We start from the raw sequence: 16638 nt of genomic DNA, 5'->3' as shown, positions 1-16638 counted from the left end.
CTGCATATGACTGTACTGGAGAAAGTTGCATGACATACTCAAATGCAGTTTCATGTATATTTGCATATCCAATTACAGAAGGCATGAAGAACCTGCAGTCCTCCTAGTATCAGTAGTAGGCTATGGCTTGAACTAATGAGAGATGAAGTTACACAACAACTAGAAAGCCCGATTTATAAGAAGCAATTTCAAAGGAAGGCAGGTTATAGTATAGTAACAAAAATAGTGACGTTGACAGACACTTCTTTCTCTAGCTTTAAATGAATTGACATCTCAGAGTATAGCTAGGGGTGACAACACTCCCGAAGTTGTCTAGATGACAAAGCTAAAGGAACTTTCTACAAAAGAAAAATGCTGCAAACAATTATACTTACTCCTAAGTAAAGAAATAAACATAAACGTTAATATCACCTTGTCCAAGAACAAATCAGGCCCTGTGATGCCACTCACAGACTTTGGTAGACTGCTGGAATATAAGCTTCTGCATTTTAATACTCTTAATTCATACTGAAGATCTGAGTCACCAATGTACTTCTAAATTCCAGAAAGGGCAACAGTAAAATATATTGGAGTTGAACTCTAAACTTCCTCATTATGCTCCAAAGAGCTTTTCAAATTGCTGATGTCAGTGATAATGGAGTTATGATAATCACTCACTGCCACTATTAATAAATAAGATATTATTTTTTGACTATATTATACCTCTGGTTATTATCAAAACACTCATATGCAGAACAGAATCAACAAAATTTCAAAACAATCACAATATTCCTTGTGCTAAGTTATTTTGAACAGAAATCTCTATTACATAGCTGCCAGCTTGAAGTTTGACATTTCTTTATAGCCTCCAATGCAACTGTAGCTGACACATGCAATTGTTTATAGTATCTTAATGCAACATATTCAAGTTTGCCAAAAATGAACCTTTCCAAGGGCTTGTCAGTTGCCATAAAAAATAACTGTAGTCACAATCATACCCAAGTCTACAGCTTACGGACCAATTTTTGAGATGTTTCCTGGATAGGATAATAGTCTGTATGTGCTGCCTAGGAAAGTTTGATTATGTTAAAAGTCACAAAGAACAATTGAGGAACCACATGAAAAATGGAAGCTATGTTAAAGTGACTGTAACTCATAGTTTTTCCACTAAAAATGTGTACATATGAGGTTTTAGATTCAACATGTTCAAATATCAGTAATCAGAAAGAGATTTTGCTATGACTGTTGCAAAGCATAGTATGCCATCTTATCCTAGCCAGCTATTCTGTGTCATTCATTCATTCAAATAACAAATGACACTGGGCAGAATTTAAAATTAAAAATCCAATACAAAAATACAAAAATAATAACCCATGATGCTGAAGTAAATGATATATAACAATAATAAAATCTCATCAACAATAGTGTACAATCTCCTACATTTGGAAAAAGCCAATCAAATCCAATCTTTAGTGTGAAATCTTGCCAAGAAAATTGCAGGAATGTCCAGAGAAATGCCTGAAGTAAAAAACCTGACTTGAAGATACACACATGCGCACACACAAAACCTGCACTAGGCATAAAATTTTTATCTCTTTGGCACTGGAGACTTAAGCACACAGGTTCTGATTTATAGATAAATCTACTATTGCTGTTTTTACCATGAAAGCCAGCTGGGTGACCTTGGGCCAGTTATTCTCATCTCATCTCATCTCATCTCACAGGGTTGTTGTGGTGGTGACAATGGGAGGTGGAAGGTGTGTTGTATATGTTCATTTCCTTGAGTCGTAAAAATAATAAAAGGGGGGGGGGGTTTAAAAACAAACAACAAATAAAAGTATATCATTGTTACTGTCAATTTCCAAAGTGTGATGAAAGCATTATTTTATTTTCAATTTATGTTTACAATTTTCATCTCACTGAAGGAAAAGAGCAAGAGTTTACGCCATCCATACAATATTGATCTATGAATACTAACTACCTTGCATACAGCTGCTAATACTGCACTTAACAATCCTTGACCTATTGGATCATTGTTTCAGAAATATTTCTTTCATAAACAGAAACAAAATGACCAAGAGCAAAAAAACAAAAACAAAACAGTGACAGTGGGAATGACTTCCGATTTCTTGGTAGCTTTACTCCAGCTGACTGCCCTCTGGCAGCCAAAAGTGGGGCCAGTCTAACTGGCTTCAGGAAAACTAGGGCAGGACTGGTCTACAGATACTCTGAGCAGTGGCTTGGCAGCATGGCAGCACTAAAACAACCACAAATTAGCGACCATAGTAAATAATAAGATGTACTAAACAAAAGCTGAGACTAGTAGCATACAATACTGAGTTAAGAGTCTGAGAGAGATTCAATACTTTTCATTTATTGAGGGAAAGAAATCTAGAATTCTTTATTGCCCAAGTGCGATTAGACGTTCAAGGAATTTGTCTTTGGTGCATAAGCTCTCAGTATACATAAAGTCTATAAGTAATAAATCATGATCATAGTCATCATAAAATACATTCATCATAAATCATAAGATACAACACTCAGTGATAATCATAGGATACTAAATAAGCAATCAATATAAATCAGACTAGAAAACGAAATAAAACAATATAAATTGTAAAGATACAAGCAACAAAGTTATAGTCATAAGTAGAAAAGGAGATAGGTAATAGGAAAGATGAGAATAATAGTAATACAGCCTTACTAAATAGTTTGACAGTGTTGTGGGAATTAGTTGTTTAGCAGAGTGATGGCATGGGGGGAAAAACTGTTTTTGTGTTTAGTTGTTCTGGTGTGCGATACCCTCTGGTATCATTTTGAGAATAGAAGTTGAAACAATTTATGTCCAGGCTGTGAGGGGTCTGTAGATATTTTCACAGCCCTCTTTTTGACTTTTGCAATATACAGGTCCTCAATGGAAGGCAGGTTGGTAGCAATTGTTTTTTCTGCAGTTCTAATTATTCTCTGAACTCTGTGTCTGTCTTGTTGGATTGCAGAACCAAACCAGACAGTTGTAGAGGTGCAGATGAAAGACTCAATAATTCCTCTGTACAACTGGATCAGCAGCTCCTTGGGCAGTCTGAGCTTTCCGAGTTGGCTCAGAAAGAACATTCTTTGTTGTGCTTTTTTGATGACGTTTTTGATGTTAGGTGTCCATTTTAAGTCTTGAGATATTATAGAACCTAGAAACTTGAATAGAATAGAATTTTTATTGGCTAAGTGTGATTGGACACACAAGGAATTTGTCTTGGTGCATATGCTCTCAGTGTACATAAAAAAAAAAAAACATACGTTCATCAAGGTACAACATTTACAACACAATTGATGGTCAATATATCAATATAAATCATAAGGATTGCCAGCAACAAGTTATAGTCATACAGTCATAAATGGAAAGAGATTGGCGATGGGAACTATGAGAAGATTAATAGTAGTGCAGATTCAGTAAATAGTTTGACAGTGTTGATGGAATTATTTGTTTAGCAGAGTGAGGGCCTTCGGGAAAAAACTGTTCTTGTGTCTAGTTGTTCTGGTGTGCAGTGCTCTATAGCGTCGTTTTGAGGGTAGGAGTTGAAACAGTTTATGTCCTGGATGCGAGGAGTCTGTAAATATTTTCACGGCCCTCTTCTTGATTCGTGCAGTATACAGGTCCTCAATGGAAGGCAGGTTGGTAGCAATTATTTTTTCTGCAGTTCTAATTATCCTCTGAAGTCTGTGTTTTTCTTGTTGGGTTGCAGAACCGAACCAGACAGTTATAGAGGTGCAAATGACAGACTCAATAATTCCTCTGTAGAACTGAATCAGCAGCTCCTTTGGCAGTTTGAGCTTACTGAGTTGGCGCAGAAAGAACATTCTTTGCTGTCCTTTTTTGATGATGTTTTTGATGTTAGCTGTCCATTTTAGATCCTGCGATATGATAGAACCTAGAAATTTGAAGGTTTCTACTGTTGATACTGTGTTGTCTAGTATTGTGAGAGGTGGAAGTATGGAAGGGTTTCTCCTAAAGTCTACCACCATTTCTACGGTTTTGAGTGTGTTCAGTTCCAGATTGTTTTGGTTGCACCACAAGGCTAGTCGTTCGACCTCTCGTCTATATGCAGGTCTCTACTGTTGATATTGTGTTATCTAGTATTGTAAGTTGTCGTAATATAGGAGGGTTTCTCCTATACGGTCTTGAGTGTGTTTAGTTCAAGATTGTTCCAGTCGCACCACAAGGCTAGTTGTTCAACCTCCCATCTGTATGCAGATTTTTCGTTGTCTCGAATGAGACCAATCACTGTTGCATCATCTGCAAACTTCAGTAGTTTAACAGAGAGGTCTTTTGAGATGCAGTCATTGGTATAGAGAGAAGGGAAGTGGTGAGTTTAAATAAAGATGGGAAGCAGAGGATTTTAGGACATGATTTACTTTAATGCAAATATATAGAGAATTCAGCCACTGACAGGAAAAGCAGAAAAATAAAAATAAATATGTAACATTAAAACTGCTTGCCACAGCAAAGATAAGAAATTTTTAAAATGTAACATTCACATACAAATGCTAAAATGGAGGGATATAGCTTAGGTTGAGAATAAAGGCTGCTTTCTACATGAAAAAGGCAAGAATGATTTTTGGTTAATGAGAGAAAGAAACAGAAAAAGAATCATGTTTTGAACAGTGCTGGGTCATTTTTGCTGGTTAATATAGTGGAAAATGGCTTAGCTTCTTTCCACTAAAGAAAAAAGGATAGAATGAGAGAAATACATTGCTCAACTGAGTAGAAATTCTGGTTCTTCGCTTTTGACCAGCTGGATAATTGAAGACCATTTTTACACATTCCCTAGGGAATTTGCAAATAAAAAAAAATGAATTTTCACTACAGGATTTGAACAACTATCAGTAAAGGATCAGACAGAAGAATGATTTCCCCACTCTCCCTTCTTATTCTGAGGGAAAAGAGAAAAGAGGAAATTTTTAAACAAAATGATTAGTGATAGGATATTATCAATAATTATTCTAACAAAAAGTATGACAGTATTAATTCAGCAACCTCAGCATGAGAAAAATTGCTCACAGTAACACTCCCCACCTCGACCAATCTGCAAATACCCACTCCATCTACCAATCAAGATGCAACCACACAGCCAAACAACCCGCTCACAGCAACACTCCCCACCTCCCCCCAGTATTTATAGAGATGGCAGGTCCGACCACTCTTTGCTCAAGAAGCACGAAGCCGAAGACACCAGCCTGAAGATGATGAGTGAGACCTCGTCGAAATGTCGCCAAGATACCCTCAACCTTACACGGGAAAAGACCCGAAAATGCCAAGACCTACACACACACACACACACACACACACACACACACACACACACACACACATTAGGTATATTTTAATAAGTCCTTCTATGAAGTGCCTGCAGTAGGTATTTTTTTTCTTTGTGCCCTAGGAAAGAAACATCTGCCTAGGATTAAATTCTCAACTTTCCCTGTGGGAGATGAGCATCTTCATCACTGGGCTATCATGCCCGCCCCTCTCTCTTAAATTAAAAATTGTTAATACCTGCTTATAGGTTTTTCTTTTTTTAAAAAAAAAATCCAGTTTATCTGAATAAAGCACTCTGAAAGCAAACTGGATAAGATACAAGACATGGAAGCATACTACCTAATTATAGAACGATATCTTTTAAATAGTTGGTTTGAACTGAAATTGCTTTAATAGTCTTCTCTGATTTAAACTAACAATACATGTATCATTTCCCTTTTGAAGAAGATATACCAGCACTATAAGAACTTCCCTGATCCATCCTTCTGAACAATTTGTTAAGAACAGAACAGAATAGCTTTATTGTCACTTTGAATGTACACTAATCGGCTTACATTAAAATGAAATTTTGTTGCATACAGCTCTTAAAGGATCACCACCTTTATATATACTACATAAACGTGACAAAATAAATAAATACAAAATTATATATATACCCACATACATTATATGACACATAGAAATATTACTCTCATGGCCAGAGTACTCATACTTAAAAGAAAGTGAGGTAGTGATCTCTAAAAAGAAGCCTTTGAATTTAAATATTTTCCCCCACTACCACTACATTTATTAAACAATATTTAATAAACATTTATTGCAGGATGTTAACTGGATTTTTTTCCTCCTATGAACCAACAATGCCCGTTTTTGTGAAAAATAGGGTGCGCAGAGTGGGAGGCTTGCAGAGTGCTTCTAGGGGTGGGCAAAAACACCCGTTTTTGTAAAAATTGGGCAAAATATAGGCCTGTTTTTTGCAAAAATGGAACGAGCGGTGCGGGACTTTGGGAGGCCAAAAATGGCTGTATTCGGTGTATAAAACGCACCAACATTTCCATCCTCTTTTAGGGGGAAAAAAGGTGCGTCTTATATCCGAAAAATACAGTAAATAACCTTGATTAAACTTGGAAAGTTAAACAGGGTTGGATTTGGTTAGTATTTGGATGAAAGACTACTAGGAAATACCATAGCTAGTATAATATTTGACAATGGTAAGTCACTTCCATATCATTACTAAAAAAATATGAGATTGTGATTATGAAATTGAGAGATTTTTTTCCCATAAGATTGGAAATAAGGTATGTTTATATAGTATTATAATTATTTTATACAACATTATATAATGTTATGGTATTTGAATAAACCTTAGGTGGAGTCCATTTCCTTTACCTATTTTGTAACACCACCCAATTATTTTTAATTTATATTTAGTGTGCCAACCAAAATTACTGTCCAGTTTTCTTGATATAGATTGCAATGTTTCATTATTTCTTTTTAAGTTGGTCATAAGAAGAGAAGCCCAAGTGCTGATAGTCTTTCCCTTTTCAGAAAGCTTCTTCCAATATGCTAAAAACAAGAAAAAAGTCAAGGAAACAATTGGTCCATTGCTGGGAGAAAATGGCAAGAAGGTGACAAGGAGAAAGCAGAACTACTTAACTCATTTTTTGCATCTGTCTTTACACAAAGGGAAAAAACAGTCCAATCTATCAAAAACAGCACAACAAAAAACATATTAGGAACACAAGTTAAAATAGGGAAGAAAATGATAAGTGAGCACTTGTCTACCCTAGACAAGTTCAAATCACCAGGACCAGATGGATTACACCCCAAGGTTCTGAAGGAACTGGCAGATGTGATCTCAGAACCACTGAACTATAACTTTCAAAGACCCCGGAGCACTGGGGAACTGCCAGAGGACTGGAAAAGAGTGGATGTAGTTCCCATATTCAAAAAAGGAAAGGAAAAAAAAGATCCAGGAAACTACAGGCCCATCAGCCTGACCTTAATACCAGGGAAGATTCTGGAAAAGATAATCAAGCAACAAATCAGCGAATACCTAGAAGCAAACAAAGTAATAATCAAAAGCCAACATGGGTTTGTCAAAAACAGATCATGCCAGACTAATCTTATTGCATTCTTTGACAAAGTGACAAAATTAGTGGACCAGAGGAATGCTGTCGATATAATTTATACTTGGACTTCAGTAAGGCATTTGATAAAGTAGATCATAACCTACTACTTGATAAAATAGAAAAAATGTGGGTTAGACAGCATCACCACCAGATGGATTTATAACTGGCTGACCAACCACACTCAACGTGTAGTCCTCAATGGAACTGCGTTTACATGGAGAGAGGTATGCAGTGCAGTACCCCAGGGCTCTGTTTTAACCCAGTACTCATCTAATTTGCAGATGACACCAAACTAGCAGGAATAGCCAACACTCTGGAAGATAGGCTTAAGATACAGAAGGATCTTGACAGACTTGAACATTGGATGCTATCTAACAAAATGAAATTCAATGGTGAAAAAAGTAAGATTTTACGTTTAGGCAAGAAAAACAAAATGCACAGGTACAGTATATATGTAATTTGCTAAATAGTGGTGACTGTGAGGGATCTTGGAGTCCTAGTGGACAATCACTTAAATATGAACAAGCAGTGTACTGCAGCTGCCAAAAAAGCCAACACAGTTCTAGGCTGCATAAACAGAGGGATAGAATTAAGATCACATGAAGTATTAATACCACTTTATAATGTCTTGGAATACTGCATCCAGTTTTGGTCGCCACAATGTAAAAAAGATGTTTAGAAAGTGCAGAGCAACAAAGATGATTAGGGAACTGGAGGCTAAAACATATAAAGAACTGGTTGCTGGAACTGGATATGTCTAGTCTTATGAAAAGGACTAAGGGTGACATGATAGCAGTGTTCCGATATCTCAGAGGCTGCCACAAAGAAGAGGGAGTCAAACTATTCTCCAAGGCACCTGAGGGTAGGACAAGAAGCAATGGGTGGAAACTGATCAAGGAGAGAAGCAACTTAGAACTAAGGAGAAATTTCCTGACAGTTAGAACAATTAATTAGTGGAACAACTTGCCTCCAGAAGTTGTAAATGTTCAAATATTGGAAGTTTTCAAGAAGAGATTGGATAACCATTTTTCTGAAGTGGTGTAGGGTTTCCTGCCTAAGCAGGGGGTTGGACTAGATGACCTCCAAGGACCCTTCCAACTCTGTTATTCTAAGTATTCTTATTCGGAGAATGGTTTGAAACATCCTTAAATAAGAGGTGACATTACAAATCAACATTGTTGAGACAATACAAAGCCTGACTTCCTAATTATATCCACACAATGGTTGGATGGTGCAGAAAATTGCATATCCCATTGATTAAAGAGTGTCATCCATGTGAACCAGGAAGTATAGCTTCTCTGCTGTAGTGCCTTAGCACACTATTCCACCTGAGATTAGTTTAACCACAATCCTGTTGGCCTTTCAGTAAGCTCTTAAGAGTTGGCTGTCCTCAAGCATGAGGGTCAGGAGGTCATTGAGCCTGTGAGGTGCTGTTCACTTACTGCTGACAGTTTATGTCAGTTGCCATTATTCGCTTGTTTTCTAAAAAAATGTTGTTCTTATATTGATGTTTTAATTGTGCTTGCTGGCCAGAGTTGCTATAAGATAAGGGGGGCCATATAAATAGAATATAATAAATAAATCACCACTGAAGAAATGAGTATTAACTGCACATTCAGTCTTGCAACATATTTTGAATTTCTGCCCTCAAAGCTTTTTATATTTAGTTGCTTTTCCCCTATTTCATTTTATATTGTTTTGCCTAATTCTGAAATAAAAAATATGCTTAATTATAGTATATAATTTAATTGTTTACGTCTTTGGTTGATACAATCCAGTTATGCATTTTCAACTGTGATACATAACTGTTCAATTGCTATGCTATAGTTTTGCAATAAAATATGGTATATACTTTAGTAAACAGTGGGAATTTAGCCACAGAAAGAATTAGGAGTTACATTCTATAAATTTTAGAATATGGACTCAGGAAGAATGTTAACTCAGACTAGTTTGTGTGCTATACAAATAAATACAAGGATATTTAGACTGTGAATACAATAAGCAATTTTTTTTTAGTCCCAGAACTTGAATGCATACAGTACTGGGCCTAAATTCCAAAATTAAAGTTCCACAACAGCACAGTTTAAAACAATTCTTCCAGGCTTTTGCAAAACCTAAACAGCATATTAAGGGAGGGGGAGGTTTAATCCACCTTTTTCCTTTTTGAGAAAGAACCAAATTCATTAGGAATTTGTCCTAATGTTGCCATTTTCATTTGTGGCAGCTTTATGGGAAGTCAAAGTGATGGAGTGAATTCCTGGATGTTGTGATGCACACACAATTCCCCCATAGATTCAATTTTTTTTTTTAAAAAAAAAATCAATTTTAACCAAAAAAAACCCCAAACACCTACAAGCTTTCCAGTTTCCCATAGAAAGCCTAGAACTAACTCAATATACCACCTGTATTCTACTGATGTGTGTGATAAAAATAGCTTGAGAAAATGTGAGGGATCAGACATCTCAAGGAAACACAGTTTAAAAGTCGTAACGTATGGAAGGGGCTCTAGACGAGGTTTAGGCCAGAACTAGTCTCAAAATAAACTATCTCACGTAACTGCTGGGAAGGTAACAGGCTTATGCTATTAAGAGGGCAGGTAGGGTGAGGTTGCAGCGTTTTAAATATAGTAAATAGACTCAACTTGATACGGCCCTTTGGAGGAATGACAAGTAAGAGTTGGGATGACAATGCTTTAATGAAGAGGTTTTTTTCATTCAGGACATCAAAATCCCACATGAGGTAACAACGGACAGAGCGAGAACCGAACCCGCCTTCCGATCCGGCTCCTTGCCCGTACGGCTCCCCGCGCTCTCGGGGCCTCCCCTGCAAAAACGGGGAGTATACTATACACAGTAACAACCCCAACTCCGCAACCCAGGAATCCTCTCGAAGGACCAAGGCCCCAAAATGCACCTGGTCGGATAGATTTCCTCGTAAACCCCAGCACGCTGCCGACGAGGAAGCGAAGCCGGGGGCTGGAGTTCAGGAGGCGGAGAGCAGAGCCCGTCCCCCTCCCGCTCAGCGCGGCGGCGCCGTAGCCAGCACAGAAAGCACCGCCGACGAAGCGCCTGGAAGCCGGCGGGCGGCGACGGCCTCCGCGGCGCCCCACACCAAACTCTGAAAGCCCGCCGCCCGCCTCTGCTCCTCCCACTCCTTCAACCGATCCTGCCGTGACGCCTCCATTGTGTGCGCAGCGGCAGCGGCTCCCGGCGACTGTTGTATCCGGCCGGCGCCTTTTTCTCCTCCTCCTCCTTCCTTCCCCCTCCCCTTTTCCCCGTAGAAACTGCTGTGGCCGCCGCCGCCGCCTCTTTCCCGCCGCCCCTCCCGCTTCTCCTTTTCCTTCAGCCGGGCGCCCCCCGCCTCGCCGCCTCATCATCTTCGGTGTCTCCCCCTCCCTTTCACTCGATGACGCGATGGCAACGGCCAACTTCGGCAAGATCCAGATAGGGATCTACGTGGAGATCAAGCGCAGCGATGGTGAGCCGGGGAAGGGGGAGGGGAAGGACAGCAAACCGATGAATGGGTGGAAGCGATGCCGGGGGAGCTTGAGCGGAGGGGCCCGCCCTCCACAACCCGGGGCGGCCGGGGCCGAAGGTGGGCGCGGGCCCCGAGAAGGAGCAGCGTCGGCGCCGGGGCCTGTGGCGTCGGCCCGCGGTCGTTAAGGAGATTTTTATGTCGCCTCTTGCGGCGCGGATGGGGCGGTGAGGCACCCGGGGTGGCAGTCTTGCGCCGTCGCCGCTGGAGACGGCGGAGGGAGAGGGAGGTTGCTGCAGTGCCGTGGGGAAGGGAGGGCGCGGAGCCGCGGGGAGTGTTTGGGGGTGCGGAGTTGTAGGGGAAGCCGCCTCAGGGATGGGGGAGGCTCGGGGAAGGGCGTGGCCGGGGAGGCCGAAGCCGGCCGGTTGGAAGGGCTGCGCGCGGAAACTTGGGGTAGCAACAGGAGTATTTTCGGCGGGCGATGGGGAAGCGTGTGCAGGAGACCCAAGGAGAATGCAGGCAAGTCTCACGTGCGGCTTCTCCGAGGTGTAAACCTGCATTCTGAAGCCCCGAATGACTTCAGCTTCCGTTCTATTAAAAAGCAAATGGAGTGACAGCCCACTATTGAGACCAATGTCATACAGGGTGCAGTATTTAACTTAAATAAACGGGATTGCTAATCTCTCTCGTTGTGGTAGCCGCATATTTGCCTACTACTCCCCCGGGAGGATGAAGTTCCTGGGTCGAACTCGGGTTTTTTCTTCCCTTTCCCCCCCCCCTTTTCTCATTTCTGTCCTGTGTCTCGTGGCAACAGTGTGTGAAAAACCCTTTCTAACGATGCGGATGAAGTTTGTAGGCGTGGGAAGCTTTGGTGAGATTACACTTGCACGGTGTGGATAACAGCGTGCGGAAGGTGCGTGCAAAATGAATCTCTTGCTCAGCCATGATGAGTGAGATGCCATTGGATGCTCCTAGTTATTTTTTTTTTGATGACGCTGGGATGAGGTCAGTTTTAAATTCGTTCTGGAAGGGTACCTGTCCGGTACTGCTTAATATTTGCGAAATTCAGGAGCTCCTCACATGTCTAGAAATCGGAGGTTTTCATGAGTACTAGTACTCAGTACCAGTATTTAGTACTTAGTACTAAAAGGACTAAGAAATAAACACTTGTTAATTGTGCTTTCTTTTTTAGCATTTTGATTTGCGCTCCATACACTTTTTATTCTGCAGTTCTAACTGCATATTGTTAGTGTTTGTCAGATAAACCTATGTCGTTAATTAAGCAGGTTTAAATGAATCAGGTTCAAATTCTTGTTTTTGTTATATTTGCAAAGTGATTCAAGGAATTTGCTCATTCTTTACCACAGGTGATAAAAATGAGTATATGTCTCTAACAAAATGTTTTTGTCTGGGAATCATCATAATGTTTAAATATATACTTGTATTCTACTAACTGTAAGAAATAGAATTATAGAGTTGCTTACCACCACCAGTGAACAATGATGGGATGAGTATCCCTGAGTATCTTTGGTTGGATAGGTTCCTGACTGGCTTTAAATAGTTGAATATCTACATTATCAAATAGTTTCAAATAAATTGTTTTATTTTTGTAAAGCATGTTTCTTGTTTTGTGGAGGATCATTATCAGTCATCTCTGCTACCAATCTTTTGAATTTTTTTTAAAGTAATTGACTTGTTGCCTGCTGTTTGGAAAAAAAGTGTAAATGCTAGCTCACAAATATAACTTTTGGTAGATTTTATTCCTTCTAATTCTGTAATGAAGCAGGAATTGGAACAAATAAAATTTAACTTTAAGCAGGAAAGTTATAAAAGCATTCTGAAAGAATCTAGAAGCAAACCACTTCCTTCCTATTGCAAAGAAAACAGATGAGTCCACCATCAGTCAAGCTCAGTGTGGATGCATTGCTAATATAACTATGACTTGCAGCTTTAAGTCACTTAGGGAGTTAAGAAACAGTAGAATATATATGCTGGTGAGTTTCAGAACTTTGATACAACTTCGTAATAAGAGACAGCACACACTCATGTTACTTTAAAAAAATCACTAACATAATGACAGATTACAGGTAGTCCTCACTTGCTGGCCACTTATTCAGCGATTATTTGAAGGTAATGTACAATGGCTCTGAAAAACAAGACTGGTGTTTGAAGTTGTGGTTGTCGTATCCCTGTGGTCACATGATTGTGATCTGGGCCCTTGGCAACCAGTTCACATTTATGACAGTCACGATGTCCCATGGCTACATGATTTTCATTGTGATATTCTCAACTGACGTTTGGCAAGCAAAATCAATGGGAAGCTTAAAGGAAGTTGCTCCTCACAGTTGTAATGTCACACTTAGCAACTTGCGATGATTTGCTTAATGACCACACCTGGAACTGACCCCTTGAGTTGACCTCACATGGTGTCAGTCTTAACTACCATACCATTTAGCATCTGAGTTGCCAATTTGTCTTGTGGTTGGTAAGTGAGGATTATCTGTATAAATGTTGATTAAAGATTGATAAAGAATTGAATAATAGTTTTTATTGTTTAAGCCTGTTTAACTTATTGCATTGTGTTAAGATACTTCTAGATATAAATTGGCTGTTTGTAATGCAGCAGTTACAATTTACATAAGAAATTGATGTTTAAACCAATTTTTAGAACATGCGTGAAGTCTAAATCATTAAAATGGTACTTGCCAATAAGATATTAAGTTTTGTATCACACACTTGATATGTCAGTGCCACATGAAAGTGCCACCCATCAAATATAAAAGGATGATGAGATTCTGAGAAAGCAACTCGATATTTATAATACTTGGATTAGTTTATATTTGAAGGCATGGTAAAGTGTAACTCATCAGCATGTACTCATGGACCTAACCAGTTTGTCAATGGTTTGCATTTCTGTAGATCAGGAGTCGGCAACCTTAAACACTCAAAGAACCACAAAGGTCCTAACTGGAAGCCCCCTGTTCAATTCTGGAGCCAATTGGAAGTCCGGTTCCCTCAGCGTAGAGTCTCCTCCTACATGTTGGCCTTTTTCCTCTGCTGACCAGAAGTCCGGTTACCCCACCATAGAGTCGCCTCCTAGTGCGGCATCCTTTTTTCTCTACCTGTCCTAACCAAAAGCCCTATGAATTGTGGAGCTGACAGCGACAGGGAGCCACTGCAGAGGGATTAAAGACCCGCATACGCCCATAGACTGTCTACTATAGTAGAAGAATGTTATTGGTCTTTCTCCTGAAGTGTAATCAACTTCTCTATCTACTCAAGTATTCCATGTGCACCATTGCGTACATTTAGAATTCAGGTAATTTAAGGTTATTTATAGCAAAGAACTGACAGGCAGAGAAAAGATTAAATACTCATTTCCCTTCCTAATTCTTTGACTTTGATCCTTTTCTTGAAGTAGTTTTTCCTGTTTAAAAAGAAATTATGGTAACAGCTCCTATCTACAATATGAGGAGGATAGGGGAGAATACCACTATCGTAAAATATCTACCGTATTTTTCAGAGTATAAGATACACTTTTTCCTCCCCTAAAACTGGGTGAAAATTTAGATGTGTCTTATAGACCGAATACAGGCCTGTTTTTGGCCACCCAAACCCTCTGCACATTACATTTTTGCCTTCCCCAGCCCCCAGAAGCACTCTACTGTGCTCCACATGTCCCATTTTTGCCAAAAATGCCCCCTTTTTTGGGCTCCCAAACCCTCCATGCATCATGTTTTCACCCTCCCCGGCCCCCAGAAGCACTCTGCAAGCCAAAAACAAGTCTGTTTTTGGCGAAAACGGGATGTGCGGAGTACTGCAGGGTGCTTCTGGGGGCTGGGGAGGCTGAAAACGCGAAATGTGGAGGCCAAAAACTTTTTCTTGTTTTCTTCCTGTAAATCTAGGTGCATCTTATCTGACTGGATAGGCCTAATCTTTTTCCATTTTTTTTAATATTCTAGTTAGTAGGACCACATATAGTGCTACTGTTACTCTACTGAATACTGTATCGTTACTACTCTAGTGAAGAGCCAATGCAGATACATCTCGGGACCAGAATTATAGCTTTGCTTCCCTAGTGACATTTGGGTTTAAGCTCTGTTAATTTCAGTAGAAGTTGTAGATGTACATAGATTCAAAATTACGTTGAAACTAATCCTATTAAAACTATTAAAATTGTATGCATTTCTGTATAAAATTATAATAAGGCTGCTAAGATCATTCTGAGGAGTGCTTTGTAGCAACAATTTCACTGAATTTTAGGAAAGCCATGGGTTTGCTGATTCATTGCCGTACCAAACCCAATTGAATTGCTTTCTGTGTATGTGCGTGTGACTTGGGAAGGCTATCAAAGCAGACAGTGGTTATGACTTAGTTACACTTCATTTGCACAGTCTTAACTGAGTTGAAGAAACATATTTATACTCTCAAAATGTTATTTCAAATATATGCAAGTTTTGAATGCAAAAGTGGAACAAACATGCATTCTAAAGACTAATGATATTTCATTACACATTTTAGTAAGAAGTGAAAATTAGATTAACAGAGATATGAACCAAATAAGAATTCTCACCTCTCTTTAATGGATAGAAACCTCTTTAACATTGTATTTCTACTGGTAAATAAAAACTACCTTCTTTGCATGTTTTTTTTCTTTCCAGAGTGCAGATTTCTCATTTTGTCGTCCAGTTCCCTTCAGAAAAATTAATATTTTGATATTGAAATAAATTATTTAGTCCATGATTGTATCTCTGAGGTGAAATGTAATGTACAGATAATCCCTTGATTTACAACAGTGACTGTTCAAAGTTACAGTGGCACTGAAAAAAGTGACTTTTGACCATTTTTCACATGACTATTGCAGCATCCCCATGGTCATGTGATCAAAATTCAGATGCTTGGCAGCTGGGTCATATGATAGCTGCATTGTCCCAGGATCATGTGATCACCTTTTGTGATCTTCTGACAAGCAAAGTTTGAGGAAGCCAGGCTCAGTTCGCAATTGTGTTACTAACTTACCAACTGCAGTGATTCACTTAACAACTGTGGCAAGAAAGCTTGTAAAATGGGGCAAAACTCACTTAACAAATGTTTCACTTAGCAACAGAAATGTTGGGATCAATTGTGGTCGTAAGTCAAGGACTACCTGTACCTGTCAATACAAAATAGCAGAAAAGTTTATTAAGCCATCAAGGTCATGTAGGCCAGTTAGCTGTTGATCTGCTGATTGCCCTGCCTTCTGGAATGAGACAAAATAGATCTTAATTTTCTTTGTGGCATGATTTTGGGTATTTAAAAACTGGTGGTGTTTTTTTTTTATGGCTAGCCATACCAAGATCCTTCTATTTCTCAAAGGTCTTATTTTCAGTTTCCTTATTCAACATCATTCTTGATGTTCTCTAATAGTGTTCTGAATAGAATAGAATAGAATAGAATTTTTTATTGGCCAAGTGTGATTGGACACACAAGGAATTTGTCTTGGTGCATGTGCTCTCAGTGTACCTAAAAGAAAAGATACGTTCATCAAGGTACAACATTTACAACACAAATGATGGTCAATATATCAATATAAATCATAAGGATTGCCAGCAAGAAAGTTACAGTCATACAGTCATAAGTGGAAAGAGATTGGTGATGGGAATGATGAGAAGATTAATAGTAGTGGAGATTTAGTAAATAGTTTGACAGTGTTGAGGGAATTATTTGTTTAGCAGAGTGATGGCCTTTGGGAAAAAACTGTCTAATTGT

At 39.2% G+C, this 16638-nt stretch overlaps 1 protein-coding gene across 7 annotated transcripts in view; it reads left to right on the top strand.

The window, feature by feature from the left end:
• The first annotated feature begins 10125 nt into the window (after positions 1–10125).
• KIF2A (kinesin family member 2A) overlaps positions 10126–16638 on the top strand; it is a 70390-nt gene continuing 63877 nt past the window's right edge. Inside the window, exons 1-3 of one of the 7 annotated variants that reach the window (XM_058169684.1) lie at positions 10129–10893; positions 11705–11803; positions 13810–14209. Coding sequence is in view for 3 of the 7 variants with exons in the window: in XM_058169685.1 (XP_058025668.1) it covers positions 10830–10893 (64 nt within the window). In the remaining 4 variants the exon portion in view is untranslated. Of the gene's footprint in view, positions 10894–11000; positions 11118–11704; positions 11804–13809; positions 14210–16638 lie in introns of those variants that run through there. The other 6 variants (XM_058169683.1, XM_058169685.1, XM_058169681.1 and 3 more) reach the window with 6 other exon arrangements.

The sequence above is a fragment of the Ahaetulla prasina genome, chromosome 2 (genome assembly GCF_028640845.1).
Source record: "Ahaetulla prasina isolate Xishuangbanna chromosome 2, ASM2864084v1, whole genome shotgun sequence".
NCBI lineage: Eukaryota > Metazoa > Chordata > Lepidosauria > Squamata > Colubridae > Ahaetulla > Ahaetulla prasina.
The sequence above is the reverse complement of the archived record's forward strand: the minus strand, read 5'-3'. Positions and strand labels throughout refer to the sequence as shown.